The 18,194-nt window shown below is 50.4% G+C and overlaps 1 protein-coding gene across 1 annotated transcript in view; it reads right to left on the reverse strand.

The window, feature by feature from the left end:
• Positions 1–16,597, reverse strand: part of crybg2 (crystallin beta-gamma domain containing 2) — a 34,155-nt gene extending 17,558 nt beyond the window's left edge. Inside the window, exons 1-5 of the mRNA XM_081612342.1 lie at positions 16,399–16,597; positions 9,131–9,206; positions 8,154–8,309; positions 6,256–8,033; positions 83–1,172 (exon numbers count right to left, since the gene is read on the reverse strand). Coding sequence (XP_081468468.1) covers positions 83–1,172; positions 6,256–8,033; positions 8,154–8,309; positions 9,131–9,206; positions 16,399–16,571 — 3,273 coding nt within the window. The 5' untranslated portion in view covers positions 16,572–16,597. The remainder of the gene's footprint in view (positions 1–82; positions 1,173–6,255; positions 8,034–8,153; positions 8,310–9,130; positions 9,207–16,398) is intronic.
• Positions 16,598–18,194: the final 1,597 nt, after the last annotated feature.

An 18,194-nucleotide genomic window follows, 5' to 3' on the forward strand; every position in this document is an offset into this window, starting at 1 on the left:
ATTTCCCACAGATGGAAGCATCAGAAATGAGCCTCAGCTGGACAAACTGAGCAGATAGAGTTTGAGGAAGAGTACGGGGTACCTGGCTCTTCATCAGCTCCATTGGGGAGCGGGCGTCTCTGGAGATGTTCCTCTTCAGGCCCAGGTCCAATGGCAGGGTGTACAGCTGGTTCTGGGGCTCCTCTGTCCTCTGGGGGGTGCTACGGACAAAGGGACTCCCCATGTCCTCTCTGATGGGGGACAGGGTGGAGATGACGGGGTTCCCTGTGTCCTCTCTGATGGGGGGCAGGGTGGAGATGTCCTCTCTGATGGACAGGGTGGAGATGTCCTCTCTGATGGGGGGCAGGGGGGAGATGACCTCTCTGATGGACAGGGTGGAGATGTCTTCTCTGATGGACAGGGTGGAGATGTCCTCTCTGATGGGGGACAGGGTGGAGATGTCCTCTCTGATGGACAGGGTGGAGATGTCCTCTCTGATGGGGGACAGGGTGGAGACCAGTGGAGGAGGAGCTGCTCGCACGCCGGTGCTGCGGGGCCTCTGAGAGGGCCCCATGCTTCTCAGGGTGTCCACCAGGCTGTCCATGTCGTTGACGGGGGAGTCGACGTTGGGGGAGGTTGGGGGGTCAGGTGAGGTTGGGGGGTCAGGGGTCAGGTCCACCAGGGTGGCCTTGAAGACTCCGGTGAAGAAGGAGGAGTCGTCTTCGTTGCTGCAGGAGGACGCAGAGAGCGGCTCCAGCTCCCACCTCGGCTCCCTCCACTGCGTCTCTCCTTTCAGCCGCTCATCCTCTTCACCTGCAGGAGCAGCTGACTCCTCCCCCTCCTCCAGCAGGCTCCGCCTCCACTCCCCGCCTCCAGCGGGGCTCAGGTACACAGAGCTGTCTGAGGAGCTGAAGTGTGAGGAAGGTTCATCGTCTTCAGGGAAGGGGGACCTGCTGGATTTAAACTGAGTCACGCCCTGAAAACGGTTCTTCCACTTGTACTCTGGTTCCGGATCGTCTGGCTCGGGCATGCTGCTGGTCTCCATGGTAACCAGGGACACTTTGTGGAAGCGGGGTTTGGGTTCCTCCTCTCTGAAAGGAGACGGGTTCTTCAGGGTCAGCGTGGTGCTCAGGCTGCTGTAGCCTGAACTCATCCTGTCGTCTGGTTCTGGTTCTGGTTCTGTAGGCTGGCAGCTGGAGGGACACAGAGAGAAAGGAAGTGATGACACAGTGGTCACATGATGAGACTTGGGGACCAGTCCAGAGTTCCCCATTCAGAACCATTCCTATAAGGCTCGGGTTCTGCATCCTGACCCGGTCCGAGGAACAGAACCAGCAAGGAGCTGCAGCTGGGAGGGTTGGTTAGATAAACAAAACTCAGTCAGCTGACAGAACCGGGAAGCTTTGAGCAAACATTCCCTCCCACATGGGCCTCAGGAAGAACTCGAACAGAACCGGACCAGAACCTGAGCTCAGACTGTCACAACTGGATCTGTGGGAGGTTCTGTCTCCTCCTGTCAGGTTTCATTTCTCTTCTTCCTCAGAACCAACACTGTTTAGTTTGAGTTGGGTCCAAATGTTCGGACTCAGAACTTCTGGAAAGCAAATGAAAATCTGTTAAAGTTTATTTTAGCCTGAATTTAAATAAATTCCTGAGCTGCAGGAACTGCCGGTTCTGATCCAAATGAGGACATTTAAAATGACTGAAAACATATTAAAATATTATAAAGTAAAAATAAATCAGATTTCTTGTTTTTGGGGGGGAAATCCAGAACCAAACAGGAGTTGGTCTCCAATGGTTCTGGTTCTATCCCAACAGAACCACCAGATGAAACCCAGAGCTCCATCTCAGCCTCAGTTAAAGGTTAAAGGTCATGACCTCTTCAGAAAGCCAAGGAGAAAGCTGAACAAGGAGGAGTGGACCTTTATTCCTCCACAGGTTCTACTTCCTGTTGGCTCTGATCACATCCATCCATTTTCTAACACCTGGTCCCTCAGTGGGTCAGGAGCTGCTGCCTCTCCAGGTAACGTTCTGGGCGAGAGGCGGGGTCACCTGGACAGGTCACCTGGACGGGTCACCTGGACGGGTCGCCAGTCTGTCGCAGGGCAACACAGGACACACAACCATGCACACACACACTCACACGTAGGGTCAATTTGGAGAGGCCAATTAACCTGACAGTCATGTTTTTGGACTGAGGGAGGAAACCGGAGTACCTGGAGAAAACCCACCATGCACAGGGAGAACATGGAGACTCCATGCAGAAAGACCGGGAATCGAACCCAGAACCTTCTTGCTGCAAGGCAACAGCTCTACCCACTGCGCCACTGTACAGCCGTCTGATCACATAATATCATCATTAAAGCTTTTTTCTGTTTGCAGCCTGACTTAATCAATTATTCTGACGATTAATCAATTAATTGGATTTTTAAAAATTAGGGCATTCTGCAGATTTCTCATGACTTGAGCCGTTTTTATATACAAGAAATACATTAAAAGATAAATGAAAAACAAAGTCAACATTGCGTAAAATGCAATAGCAGCATTTCTGTAGTTTGCAGTAAAGGTTGAACTGAAATGATTTATATTTATTGTAGTTCTGACTTCATTGCTGCTCTCAATGTGTTATTGTCTGTATTCTCCAGTTAATGATTAATCAATTACAAAATTGATTATAAAATTGGGGCTGCACAGTGGCACAGTTGGTAGAGCCGTTGCCTTGCAGTCAGAAGGTTCTGGGTTCGATTCCCGGTCTTTCTGCATGGAGTCTCCATGTTCTCCCTGTGCATGGTGGGCTTCCTCCGGGTACTCCAGCACACTGCAACATGACTGTGTGTGTGTGTGTGTGTGTTTGTTTGTTTGTCCTGTCTGTCTCTGTGTTGCCCTGCGATGGACTGATTGATCCGATTGATCATCTTCTGAATCAGAAGAAGATTCTTGATCCTGCTGAGTCTGGAGGACTGGAGACGTTTCACCAGCAGCCTCTGAACTTCTGTGACGCTTTCAGTGACGCAGGTTTGGAGGATGAGAGGATGAAGGATCTCGTCTGGGGCTCCTGCAGTGAGGAGGAATGTGGACCAGGTGTGGCTCTGAATACCTTCTCATCATCCAGGCAGCTAAAGCACGAAGCTGTTGTTTCAGGTGCAAGGAGCCATGTCGGGGTGGAGGGTCAGGGTCGGAAAACAAGCAGAGGCTGAGGATTCGTCTCTCAGCTTCATCCAACATGGAGGCAGAACCAGAACATCGGCTCTGGTCCGAACAGAACCCAGCCACCAGGAGAACCACAAGCTGCTTCTGAACGGTCTCAAGGCTGCAGCAGCGCCAAATGCTGCCATCTAGTGGCGGCCAAACAAACTGCTCCTCTGATTTCATAATTATTTCAAATAAGGCTCAGCAATGCAACTTCAAAATAAAATGCGACTGTTTTCTTAATGTTTTCCCTCATTTTTCCAAAAAACATGACGGCTTCATCCATTCTGTGAGTTATTTCAGGGGCTGTGAGAATTTGTGCTTAATTATGAGAATAAAGTCATATTAGCAGGATAAAAACAGAATTTTACCAGAAAAGAAAAATATCTTAAAATCATGAGAAAAAGCTTTGGCAGATTTATAAAGATCTGACGTGAGCAGCTGAGTTTGAGGCGTTGTCCCGGTAACACTTTATTTGACGGGTATGAGACGAGTCTTTATGAATGTCTGTTATGACGTCATTCGGTAAGTAACGACACTTTTAATGCAAAAATAATACAAAGTTAGCACTTAGCATTCATAAAGACTCCTTCGTTTCCATGTCAGCCTTATTCACACCCCGTCAAATACAGTCAACAGTTATTTGCACGATTGTTTCAAAGTCTTGCTGCTGATAATTTGATGCTGTTAAAATATTAATTATTTCTATTAAGTATTAAGCTTCATCTGTAAAACTTGTACCAAAGTAAAAATGAACAAGATGCTCAAAATTCCTCTTTTCTTTTTTGTGTTCAAGTTCTCATGAAATATGACTTAATCCTGGCAATATAACGACCTTATTCTTCTAATATCATGTCTTTATTGTCATAATTCAAAAAGTAAAACCGTAATAATATTAGTTGTGGAGTTGGCCTGAATTTAAAGTCCAGATAAATAAAAGCTGGCATCTCTTGGAACTATGGAAACACAAGGAGGGGTGGAAAAAAGTTTAACTTGTCAAACACTTAATTCTTCAAAAATGTGATTAAATTGATTTATCGCTCTGTCACTCCTACCGTTTCAGATTCTTTCCAGAGGTGCAACTTTGTTACGTGTCGCTGACACGTTACAGGCGTTTCTGTTAAATACAGAAAATGCTGGCTAGCAGTCATTTTGATGGCGTTGTTTTGGCGCCCCTCTAACGTAGCGCCCCTCTAACGTAGCGCCCCTCTAACGCAGCGCCCCTCTAACGCAGCGCCCTTCCCAGGAACATCCCCTCTAACGCAGCGCCCCTCTAACGCAGCGCCCTTCCCAGGAACATCCCTCTAACGCAGCGCCCCTCTAACGCAGCGCCCCTCTAACGCAGCGCCCTTCCCAGGAACATCCCCTCTAACGCAGCGCCCCTCTAACGCAGCGCCCCTCTAACGCAGCGCCCTTCCCAGGAACATCCCCTCTAACGCAGCGCCCCTCTAACGCAGCGCCCCTCTAACGCAGCGCCCCTCTAACGCAGCGCCACTCTTAACGTAGCGCCCCTCTAACACAGCGCCCTTCCAGGAACATCCCCTCTAACGTAGCGCCCCTCTAACGCAGCGCCACTCTTAACGTAGCGCCCCTCTAACGCAGCGCCCTTCCCAGGAACATCCCCTCTAACGCAGCGCCCCTCTAACGCAGCGCCCCTCTAACGCAGCGCCCCTCTAACGCAGCGCCCCTCTAACGCAGCGCCCTTCCCAGGAACATCCCCTCTAACGCAGCGCCCCTCTAACGCAGCGCCCCTCTAACGCAGCGCCCTTCCCAGGAACATCCCCTCTAACGCAGCGCCCCTCTAACGCAGCGCCCCTCTTAAGTGGCGCTGCGGGGCGCTACGTTAAGCAGTCTTAACGCAGCGCCCCTCTAACGCAGCGCCCTTCCCAGGAACATCTCCTCTAACGCAGCGCCCCTCTAACGCAGCGCCCCTCTAACGCAGCGCCCCTCTAACGCAGCGCCCCTCTAACGCAGCGCCCCTCTAACGCAGCGCCCCTCTAACGCAGCGCCCTTCCCAGGAACATCCCAGCCCCTTCCTGACCTCCTCCCCCCCCCCCAACCATCAACAGCTCACCTGAGGGCAGATGTCGCTCTGTTGATTCTCTGAACAAAATGTCTCCCAGAATTCAGAAGCTTCATGAAAACGTCAGAGCCGCTGGAGCTTCAGGGCATTTCATGACGTTTCACTGATTTATCGGGCCGTTAATGATCCCTACCGACTGGTGGGTTTGAGTTTCAGGCCGTCTGAGTGGGTAGTTAAAGCGGACTCGGCTCTCAGCGGCAGGAGATGTTCGGCTGTGGGAACCAGCGGGTCTTCCTGACAGCTGCCGCCCGGAGCCGCATTCCTTCAGCGGCGCGTCACTCGGCGCAGCTGCGCTCCAAACTACATGCAAATGAGCTGCAGGTATGAGCGCATTTCGCAGAACAGCTGCAGCCATGAGGACTGCGATGTTCCTCATCCTGAGACACGGTTCCGAAAGACGGAGCCGATCCGGAACCAGCACGGAGTCCAAACGGTGAAGGATGTTCAGGTTCCTCCATCTGCAGAGAGACCACCACGGTCTGCACCCAGAACCGGCTGGTAGGAGAAGTATCACGATCCGGGGTACCGCGATACTTCTGATGCGCAAAGTCCAGGCTCTAAAGCAACACCTGCTGCCTTCAGGGCCACATCCTCTCCAGGAAAACCCAAAACTTGTTCATCGAAATGATGGGAAAACACATTTTCCCTTTGATGATCCTCCTCATCAGAACAGCTTCAGGCAGAAAAAGTTAAACCAGCTGCAGCAGAAACCGACGGATTTCCAGAAACAGAACAAACATTTTAATTTTTAATGATTTTCCTGATTTCAGTTTTCAGGGAAGAATCATCCTGCAGCCCGAATCTCGGATCAGAACCGGATTTTCTGAACGAACCGTCATTAAACCCAAAACCCGTCGCAGGTTCCTCAGACTGAGCCCAGTTTTATGTTTCAGCTGCTAATAAGCTGCTTGCTGCTCAGGTTTAGGTGTTTCCCCGCTGGTTAACAGAACCGGCCCGAGTCCCGGACCGGGCAGCCTCGGCTCTGCTGAATGGATCAGACTCACCTGCGGTCCAGGTGAGGCGCGGCGCGGGCTGGATGCGGGTCGCCAGGCGGTCTGCGCGCGTCCAGAGCCGACGTCAGGTCTGGCACCTGTCGCTGCGTCGCGGCGGCTCCGTTAACGCGGTGCGTCCTGGTCCCCGCCCCCCCGGGACGGCCGGCGGCGGCGTCAGGCGTCCCTCCCGCTGCAGGACGCGTGAAGGTGCGCTCCTCTTCCTCTCCCTCCTCCTCCTCTTCCTCTCCTCGCGGCCGGACTCGCAGCTCCTCTCGGGTTTCCTCGGTTCTCCTGGGGTCAGGAACCAGAACCGGTCCCGGCAGGTTCGGGGCTTTCTGAGCGGGATCTTCGGTTTCTGCGGTCTGGTTTCCCTCCGCCGGCGCACCGTGGGCGGGCGGGGCCGAGCCGCATTCCTGCAGCCTGTTTACCTGCGGAACCGGTGGCGCCGGCTCCTCCCACACTCTCACCTGTGCGGAGGCTGTTTCTGCTTTCTCCTCTGACCTCTGACCTCTGGGCGTCTCAACCTCCCCCCAGCCGTCCCGCAGGTCCGCCTCCTCTCCGCTCTCCGGCGTTTCCTCCGGGGCGCTGAAGTAAAGCTCCGCGCCGTCGTCCGAACCGACGCTCAGGTAGGCCGGACTCAGAGCCCGGTCCGGTTCGGGAGGTTCGGAGAAGTCCTGAAAGTTCATTCCGTGATCCGGAGGAAAGCAGTCTGCTGCGATCTGCCGTCCGACCGGAACCAGTCTGCGTTCAGAGCCGGAAACCCGAGAGTCCGTCCCCGGAGACGCTGCGGTAACCGGAGAAGCGGGAACCAGGCCTCCGCTGTGGGAAGCGGTCCGAACCCGAATCACACGGCTCGGTTTGGTTTCAGCAGAACCGGAAAAACCTGCGCCGGGGTCAGGTGACACTAGAGGGAGGGTCTGGACCCCAGGCGGTTCTGGCTCTGGGACCCGGTCTGGAGACCGAACCAGAAAGAACCGAGGAGGAGACGGAGACTTATAGAGAACCCGACCCGAACCGGGACCAGGGGTGTGCGGCGGTACCGCCGCGTCCGGTTCTGGATCACAACCTGCAGCTGAGACAGCAGGTACCATCAGGTCCAGTGCCGAACTTTCAACTGGTACCGCCGGTTCTGGATCACAACCTTTAGCTGGGACAGCAGGTACCGCCAGGTCCAGTTCAGAAAGTTCAACTGGTACTTTCAGGTCCAGCTTACCTTCACCTGGTACCGTCGGTTTCGGTTCGGAGCTGCTCGGTTCCGGTTCTGGGATCATAAAGAGCGTTAAAACTTCTTCAGGTTTCGGTTCGGAACTGCTCGGTTCCGGTTCGCCCAGAGTTGAACCCGAGTCCCGCCTGCAGGAACCGGTCCGCTGCTCCAGAACCACAGGACGGGTTCCTGAGGTACCGTGAGGTTCTGGATTCGGATTCGGACCATCAGAACCATCCCCGTTTCCCGATGCAGCGGATGAGGTTTGGTTCTGGTCCGCACCTGGTTCTGCCTGATTGGACCGGAGGCCGGGAACAGCCGGGGCTTCTGTTCGGGCCGTCGGAACCGGAAACTCCGGGTTGGAGGCGATCAGAGTTCTGGAGGTTCTGTTGGAGAGGAGCTCCTCCGGTTCCGGTCGGGTTCTGGTTAACAACCCTGCAGTGAAGGAGGACGGTTCGGCCCGGTTGGAGGACGGGGGAGGGGGGGACGGGATGTCGAAGGTTCCGCTGGTATCGAGTTCGGGTTGAGACAAACTGAACCGGGTCTTCGGGTCGGCCCGGTCCAGATCCAGGCGGGAGACGGGATTCTGAGGAGGGAGAGGTTCGGATTAAAACATCTGGAGGGAAACAGAACCAGAACCACAGAGTCCATCCCAGCAGAACCAGCCCTTCTGGACCAGAACCATCTGACCGGGTCAAGGTGTTACCTCCTCCTCTTCCTCCTGCTGGTTGCTATGGAGACCAAAGGCGCTCCTGGAGAGCTCCTCTTCATCCCTCCTCCTCCTCTTCCTCAGGCCGAAGGAGAACGAAGAAAAACGACGTGGAGACCTGAGATCCAAGTCCGAGTAACTGAAGAGACGAACCTGGAGGAGGAGAGGATGGAGGGATGGAGGAGGAGAGGATGGAGGGATGAGAGGAGGAGAGGATGGAGGGATGAGAAGAGGAGAGGATGGAGGAGGAGAGGATGGAGGGATGGAGGAGGAGAGGATGGAGGGATGAGAGGATGGAGAGGATTGAGGAGGAGAGGATGGAGGGAGAGAATGGAGGGATGAGAGGAGGAGAGGATGGAGGGAGAGAATGGAGGGAGGAGAGGATGGAGGGATGAGAGGATGGAGGGATGAGAGGAGGAGGGGATGGAGGGATGAGAGGTAAATGGTGTGATGGCTGATGCAGACGTAACTCCAGAGACACCAGAACCTCCTTGCTGTTCTGACCCGGCCCGGTTCTCAGAACCTGCAGTTTGAGGCTGAAATCACCACCAGATTCTAGTTTTCTCTTTCTGCTCCGTTTGGACCCGACTGCTGAGTTCTGAGCAGAACCGGACTGACAGAACCACACGCCACCAGCAGAACCGAGCCTGTTCTGGTTCTGTTTGCAGAACCTTTCGACCCAGAAAAGAAGTTCTGCTGCAACAGCAGGACGCCGCAGAGCAAAGCACTGGCGCCCTCTGCTGGTCAAACTGAAAACCCACAGAAACCAGCAGAACCAGGAGAGGTTCTTGGTTCGGCCCGGATGGAGAACATCCTGGATCAGGATGGTTCTGATTCGTCCGGGTCACCTGAAGAACCCCTGAGCCTGAAACACAACTGGACCTCAGAACCGCTGTCCTCAGAAAACCGGATCTAGTTTCTACACCAATCTGACCCATAAGTCAGCAGGACAGGAGGAAATGAGCGTCACTGACCTTTGACCTGGACTCGGGGGCGCAGACAGAGGAAGTCTTCTTCAGGGAGGACGGCCCGTCTTCGTCCTCCGGAGTCCTGAAGAAGAGACACGTCAGGTTTGAATAATACTGCAGTAATCTGATTACATAAAAAAAAACATCTTAAGTTTTTAATTTTTCCCATCAGCCACTTGAATTTCAGTGACAACCGTTTTTCAAGATGGCCGCCATTTTTGATCTTTTTAAATAAATTATTGCCATAAAATGTTCCCTGTTTTCATGACTTGGATGAACTTTATGCCACATCATGTTTTCATGATGTAGCTTATGCTAGTTGCTTATGTGTTTAGCTTTAGCTTATGCTAATGTTTTATGTGTTTAGTGGTTTAGCTTTAGCTTATGCTAGATGCTTATGTGTTTAGCTTTAGCTTATGCTAATGTTTTATGTGTTTAGTGGTTTAGCTTATGCTAGTTGCTTATGTGTTTAGCTTTAGCTTATGCTAATGTTTTATGTGTTTAGTGGTTTAGCTTTAGCTTATGCTAGTTGCTTATGCTAATGTTTTATGCGTTTAGTGGTTTAGCGTTAGTAGAGCTGAGATTTGTGTTTAGTGACTTACTGCTAAGTGAATCTAACTTTTCGGTTAGCTGTGGCTAATAACTACTGCTGAGTTTAATGCTAACATATCTTCTCTGTTACAACCTTGGTGGCCATTTTGAAAAATGTCCACCAAAAAAAGGAAACACCAGATCAAGAATATGTACATGATTTCTATAGTTCAGAATGTGTAGTTTGATTTAACAAACACATTCACTTAATTAGTGAACTTAGTAAAAACTATACATTATATAATTTTCCATGACAACAAAGGCTGCCATTTAGAAAGCTGAAAAAAAGTCAATATAATTTTAATGGGTCTAATTATGTGATTTGACATCAAAAGTATTTGTGATAAAAATTGGAAAATTAAGTGTAAAAATGAATTTCCCTTGATGACCATCTTGGCCTCCATCTTGAATTGTTTTAGGTCTTTTTTCCATCTGTGCAAAGTCAGGTTCTCATTTCCAGGTGTGAAAATTTCGTTGAGATATTTAATCATCTGCTGCATTAAATCATCATGTGATCGTCAAGCGGGAATCTTCATCCAGGCCGACTTCCTTCTCTGTCTTCCAGGATTTCTCTCCGTCTGTAAGGCTGACCTTTGACCTCCTTTCACACCAAACAGGAAGTCTGATGAAAGCCAGACGGTTTATAGCTCAGCACACACCCAGCGGCGCAGCCTGTTAGCAGCGGCTGTAAAGGTGACGAGTGTTCAGGGCCGCTTTCTGCAGCTGCAGCGAGATCCTGGAGACCAGACGTCCCCACACGTCCCCACATGTCCCCACACGTCCTCACACGTCCCCACATGACCTCACACGTCCTCACACGTCCCCACACGTCCCCACATGACCTCACACGTCCTCACACGTCCTCACACGTCCCCACATGACCTCACACGTCCCCACATGTCCTCACACGTCCCCACACGTCCTCACACGTCCCCACACGTCCTCACACATCCCCACATGACCTCACACGTCCCCACATGTCCTCACACGTCCCCACATGTCCCCACACGTCCTCACACGTCCCCACATGACCTCACACGTCCCCACATGTCCCCACACGTCCTCACACGTCCCCACATGACCTCACACGTCCCCACACGTCCCCACATGACCTCACACGTCCCCACATGTCCCCACACGTCCCCACACGTCCCCACATGTCCCCACACGTCCTCACACGTCCCCACATGACCTCACACGTCCTCACACGTCCCCACATGACCTCACACGTCCCCACATGTCCCCACATGTCCTCACACGTCCCCACACGTCCTCACACGTCCCCACACGTCCTCACACATCCCCACATGACCTCACACGTCCCCACATGTCCTCACACGTCCCCACATGTCCCCACACGTCCTCACACATCCCCACATGACCTCACACGTCCCCACATGTCCTCACACGTCCCCAAACGTCCCCACATGTCCTCACACGTCCCCAAACGTCCCCACATGTCCCCACACGTCGTCACACATCCCCACATGACCTCACACGTCCCCACATGACCTCACACGTCCCCACATGTCCCCACATGACCTCACACGTCCCCACACGTCCCCACATGTCCTCACACGTCCCCACATGTCCCCACATGACCTCACACGTCCCCACATGTCCTCACACGTCCCCACATGTCCCCACATGACCTCACACGTCCCCACACGTCCCCACATGTCCTCACACGTCCCCACATGTCCCCACATGACCTCACACGTCCCCACATGTCCTCACACATCCCCACATGTCCTCACACGTCCCCACATGTCCCCACATGACCTCACACGTCCCCACATGTCCTCACACGTCCCCACATGTCCCCACATGACCTCACACGTCCTCACATGTCCCCACACGTCCCCACATGACCTCACACGTCCCCACATGTCCTCACACGTCCCCACATGTCCTCACACATCCCCACATGTCCTCACACGTCCCCACATGTCCCCACACGTCCCCACATGTCCCCACACGTCCCCACATGTCCCCACATGACCTCACACGTCCTCACATGTCCCCACACGTCCTCACACGTCCCCACATGTCCTCACACGTCCCCACATGTCCCCACATGACCTCACACGTCCCCACATGTCCTCACACGTCCCCACATGTCCCCACATGACCTCACACGTCCCCACATGTCCCCACATGACCTCACACGTCCCCACATGTCCTCACACGTCCCCACATGTCCCCACATGACCTCACACGTCCTCACATGTCCTCACACGTCCCCACATGTCCCCACATGACCTCACACGTCCCCACGTGTCCCCACATGTCCCCACACGTCCTCACACGTCCCCACATGACCTCACACGTCCCCACGTGTCCCCACATGTCCCCACACGTCCTCAGATAGCAGGACGAGTTGCAGATCCGTTGCCGCTGCTCAGTGTTTACATGTCAACAAGCAGGAAACATGCAGACTTCCCCTGTTTGAACTTTCAACAGCTGACTGTCGCAGACAGAACGTGAGCGAGTGAAGGCCGTCCAACAGGAAGTGGCTCTGGAGAGAAAGTGTTTCCCTGCAGGAGCGGTGAAATGTGACGATGCGTTGGAGCAGAAACCAAACATCAGGGAGCCGTCGGACGACCTGAACACTCACCAAACGTCTCAGCTTCGTTTTCTCTTGAAATATTTTCTGCTTCGTTTCATTCGGAGGCGCTGTGGTTTCCTCCCAGGATTAAAGTTTAATCACATTTATTCTCCTCCCTTTTCTAGTGAAACACCTTCTGTTTATCTGGCTGAAACAAAGCATGACACATCCAACACCGTGCTGCATCGCAACCGGTTCGGATCACGGTAAACGGACTGAATGTAGCAGACAGTGAGACGGTCTGCCTGCTGAAGACGGTCTGCCTGCTGAAGACTGTCTGCCTGCTGAAGACTGTCTGCCAGCTGAAGACTGTCTGCCAGCTGAAGACGGTCTGCCAGCTGAAGACGGTCTGCCAGCTGAAGACGGTCTGCTGAAGACGGTCTGCTGAAGACGGTCTGCTGAAGACTGTCTGCCAGCTGAAGACGGTCTGCCAGCTGAAGACGGTCTGCTGAAGACGGTCTGCTGAAGACGGTCTGCCAGCTGAAGACGGTCTGCCAGCTGAAGACGGTCTGCCAGCTGAAGACGGTCTGCTGAAGACTGTCTGCCAGCTGAAGACGGTCTGCCAGCTGAAGACGGTCTGCTGAAGACGGTCTGCTGAAGACTGTCTGCCAGCTGAAGACGGTCTGCCAGCTGAAGACGGTCTGCCAGCTGAAGACGGTCTGCCAGCTGAAGACGGTCTGCTGAAGACGGTCTGCTGAAGACTGTCTGCCAGCTGAAGACGGTCTGCCAGCTGAAGACGGTCTGCTGAAGACGGTCTGCCAGCTGAAGACTGTCTGCCAGCTGAAGACGGTCTGCCAGCTGAAGACGGTCTGCCAGCTGAAGACTGTCTGCCAGCTGAAGACTGTCTGCCTGCTGAAGACGGTCTGCCAGCTGAAGACTGTCTGCCAGCTGAAGACGGTCTGCCTGCTGAAGACTGTCTGCCAGCTGATGTTTCGTAAAGTTCAGATCCGTTGCGTTGAGTCATATTTGGGCTTTTTGTTTTTGTTATTACATTGAATATAATTTCAGATTTTTGTCATTTTGTCTTTGTTGTCTTAAAACGTGAACTTTTAATGTTCAATATTCTAATCAACAGACGATAAATGATTAGAAACAGAAGGTCTGACAGCAGATATAAAAGTTCACATTAAAACTAAATATGAAGAAATAATAATAATAATAATATGATGTAGAAACAAGACAAAGGGGAAAAACTGCAGCTGTTAATAGAAACAGTGATACTTACTGGATGCAACGATATTAAAATTTGGACAGAGACATAAATGAAACTCATCGTTTTGTCTCTTCAGAAATACCCGACATGTTTCGACGCTTCGTCTTCATCGGAGGAACGACGACAAAGACGACGAGATTATTTCCATTAAATGTTCATTTCAAGAGATTTTAAAGTCAGTTTTGCGTTGATGAGTTTGTTTCTCTGTAACCACAGAGATGAACATCGAAAACCTGAGTAAACAGAATATGATTTATTTTAGGATAAAATACCAATAAACCAGGATCCAACGCATGAAAGCTGCCAGAACCAGAACCAACTGAACCAACCGGACCAGAACCAGGACAGAAAAACTCCAGGAGATTCAACCTGCAGCGGCTCTGATCTGATAACAGTGTTTGTGTCTCAGCTCAGGTGTTGAAGGTCATAAAGTTAATGACCGACTGTTGTTCAGATTCCCAGCTTCAGCTTTAACCCTTTAGATTCACAAGCTGGAAGCATTTTGGATCCAGTTTGGTTCGTTTTGGATCCAGTTTGGTTCGTTTTGGATCCAGTTTGGTTCGTTTTGGATCCAGTTTGGTTCGTTTTGGATCCAGTTGATTCGTTTTGGATCCAGTTTGGTTCGTTTTGGATCCAGTTTGGTTCGTTTTGGATCCAGTTGGTTCGTTTTGGATCCAGTTGGTTCGTTTTGGATCCAGTTGATTCGTTTTGGATCCAGTTGATTCGTTTTGGATCCAGTTGATTCGTTTTGGATCCAGTTGATTCGTTTTGGATCCAGTTGGTTCGTTTTGGATCCAGTTGATTCGTTTTGGATCCAGTTTGGTTCATTTTGGATCCAGTTGGTTCGTTTTGGATCCAGTTTGGTTCGTTTTGGATCCAGTTTGGTTCGTTTTGGATCCAGTTGGTTCATTTTGGATCCAGTTGATTCGTTTTGGATCCAGTTTGGTTCGTTTTGGATCCAGTTGGTTCGTTTTGGATCCAGTTGGTTCGTTTTGGATCCAGTTGATTCGTTTTGGATCCAGTTGGTTCGTTTTGGATCCAGTTGATTCGTTTTGGATCCAGTTTGGTTCGTTTTGGATCCAGTTTGGTTCGTTTTGGATCCAGTTGGTTCGTTTTGGATCCAGTTGGTTCGTTTTGGATCCAGTTGGTTCGTTTTGGATCCAGTTGATTCGTTTTGGATCCAGTTTGGTTCGTTTTGGATCCAGTTGGTTCGTTTTGGATCCAGTTTGGTTCGTTTTGGATCCAGTTGGTTCGTTTTGGATCCAGTTGGTTCGTTTTGGATCCAGTTTGGTTTTGGATCCAGTTGGTTCTGAAAACAGAGATCCGTTTGGTATTGGACCTGATTCAGTCAGAGGAAACCAGAGAAATCTTCCCTGGTTTCATTTAAAGCCATAAATGTTCCTCAGGTTGGTGTCTGACTGCCGGCCTTCATCGCCGCCGGTGAGGATGATGAGCAGCTCTTTCTAATGCGCGACACTTTCCAGAGGAAAGTGACTCACAGCTGACAGCAGAAACTGTGACGAAGCGACTCGGAGACAAAGACTCTCTTGTCCGCTGGTTAGCAGCTGGTTGTGAAAGCAGCAGGCATGCAGAGAGGCAGGTTCCTCCGTCAGGGCGGGGAACGGCCCGCAGCATCACCCCGCCTGCATCCGGGCCGGCAGGTGAGGCCCAGGGCCAGGATTACAGCTGGGATTACAGCTAATCCTGCAGCTTAACCTCCAAGATCCGACTGTCAGCAGATGAAATCTCTGCAGATCCATAATTCATCAGAGAAAATTTCATAAACAAAATATAGATGCAGATCAGCTGAATCAGAGAAACTCAACCTTTGCCTAGTTTTAGTGAAAATATCTCCTTAGACTTGAAACAAAATGTTTTAGTAAAATAGAGAAGCTGATCTACAGCCAATAATTACGGAATATTGATAAAAGCTCCGGATCTGCTGCAGATTTTTGGGAAACATATTTTGTTTTCCATGTTTATTTATTGTATCTTTTATCATCATAAGACTTTTGATTTATTGTAATAAATTCCATATTTAAAAATCCAAACTTCCCATTTAGTGATGATCTCGTTTCAGTATTTTCTGTTTTTTTCATGTTTATTGGTGGTTTGATGTTGGAACTCGACAGAATGTGATGTTTGTTTCTGTACTTTTTAGTTTTAATGATATAAATCACTTTGAACTGCCTTCTGCTGAAATGGGCTCAACAAATAAACTTTACATCGATAAAGGTGAAAATATGATTGAATGCAGATAGAAATACGAATAATAATAGTTTATTTACCAGATTTCCTAAAGAAACATTTTATAAATGGTTGTTTTTGTCAGCCATATCAAATCTGAAGAAGCAATAAATAGTTATAATTTGTTACGACAATCAGATAAAATTTCTCTGACATTTTGGCACTAATTTTTCTCTATAACTTGGATCTGGCTGGCCAAAGGTCAAAGGTCATCTCCACTGACTGACCTTCATTCAGAACCGTTTGGAGTCCAAACTACTCAGAACCTTTGGCCCCACGCCCCGTCTGGACCTGGTACCATCTTAGAACCTTCCAGACCTCCAGAACCAGCTGAGGCAACCCGGCCGGTTCTGCAGCAGAACCAGGTCCATCGGATCCGCTCAGACTCTAAAAACGATCCGGATCTCAGTGCTGATTGGTTCTGGTTCTGCTGGACAAGCAGCCTCCAGCCTCACTGAGGTCCAAATCTGACCCAAACAGAACCGGAAGTAGCATCACAGCCGTCCTGTCAGCGACCTTATCACTTCCGGTCAAACTTAACGTGGCTGACAGGAGCGCCGTGACGTCACCAGCTCGTTTACCGGCGCTGGACCCGTCCGAACCAGCAGAACCTACCGGACCTCCGGCTGCCTCTCTGCCTCCATCTTCGTTTTCATCTTCAGCTTCGGGAACTTGAACTTCTTCCTGTCCTGCTGTTTCTGCGCAGAGTCGTCCGGACCCGGTTCGGTTCTGGAGAACAGAGTTCTCAGAGACTTCCTGGAGGACTTCTTCTTCTTCTTCTCCTCCATGTCCGCTGCTTCAGGCTGCTGCTGCAGATGACAGCTGCTGCTGCTGCTGCTGCTGCAGATGACAGCTGCTGCTGCTGCTCTTTGAGCAGAACCGCAGCTCAGGTGCGGGCCACGCCCCCCACCCGGAACACCCCCCCCTTCCTCCCTCACACACACACACACACACACACACACACACCTGGCAGAGACAGCTGCAGTTGAAAAACCCGGATCTGGACCCGGGATCAGGATCTTCTGGTTCTGCAGCACCAATAGAATCTTTTCCATTTATTATCATATTCATTCATTTTAAAGGTTGCATAAACCCACCAATCAGAGCCGCCGCAGACATGACGTCACCCTAGCTCTCCAGCTGCTGGTTTATCATGAAGATAAATATTAAAATAATTTCATCTTCTGTAAATGATAAACGGCTCTAACAGAAAAACGTTTTAGTTTCCGCTGACTGGATATGGGTCAGTATGGCAGGCCGACTTGACATAGAATCAGCGTCACCACGATCCTATGTCTGAATCTGGTTTATGAATGTAAGTTAATTATTAATGTATTTCTAATTACATTTTAATTGATATAAATGACGTCAGGTTTACTATTAGGTTTAATTCAAGACATCTTCACTAGCTTTTTCTGACTAGTCATAATTCTGATGAAATAACCTAAATATATCTTTAGATATATAAGATCTGACTCGTGCAAAGTAACGTAAAGCAAATAACGATTCAGCAAAAGTCGTTATAATTATTATTATTTTTTAAAATCCCTTCCTGGTTTCACTGGTTTATTTACAGTTGGTTCCAGTCACTTTAAGAAGAAATTATTTATTCTGATTTTAAGTCATTCCTACATTTAAAACTGAATTATCAGGATCCGGAAACATCTTCTTGTCTCTAATGTATTAATTAATTCCTGCAGCTGTGGATCCACAGCGCCCTCTAGTGGTCACTCTGCAGTCTGCTGACTGGTCGCACAGCGCCCTCTAGTGGTCACTCTGCAGTCTGCTGACTGGTCGCACAGCGCCCTCTGTCGGCTGCTCTGTCTTCTCGCTGCATCAGGCTGCAGTAACCCTTTCCTCCCTCAAGATGGCGCCTCCTTCCCGCTCAGTCAGGAGGACCTTGACGCAGCCGCAGAGTGGACGCCCTCCTTTTGACGCATGCGCGGTCAGTTCAGATTCGGTTTCCTTTCAGTGAATCTCAGCAGAACCAAGATCCAAACTGACCAGAACCGGTTCAGAACAGAACCTTAGAGCTTTATGATTCAATTCATGATGATGTTTATTTATAAGTTCTGATGTTGGACCAGATACGATCCAATCAGAACCTTCTGTCCAACATCAGCGACCCGTTAAGATCCGGTGGTTCCGACTGTAGAGTCAGCTTCACAAGAAACCACCAGAACCAGAACCTGCTCATGTCTGAACACCAAATATTTTTGACCCGATCCAGAACTTCCAACAGAACCGTTTGGCCAGTTTCCGAACTGTACAAGTCCGTTTCTCACCTGTTTTGGACCTGGTTCTGGCCCGGTTCTGACCTCTTTTTTGTTGTTGTTGTTGTTTTACTTTTTTATTTTTTTAGACCTATTCCAGAGCTGCGAATCCCCCATTTTGGACCTGGTTCTGAACTG

Source organism: Poecilia reticulata, chromosome 11 (assembly GCF_904066995.2).
Source record: "Poecilia reticulata chromosome 11, P_reticulata-male-v2, whole genome shotgun sequence".
NCBI classification, from domain to species: Eukaryota; Metazoa; Chordata; class Actinopteri; order Cyprinodontiformes; family Poeciliidae; genus Poecilia; species Poecilia reticulata.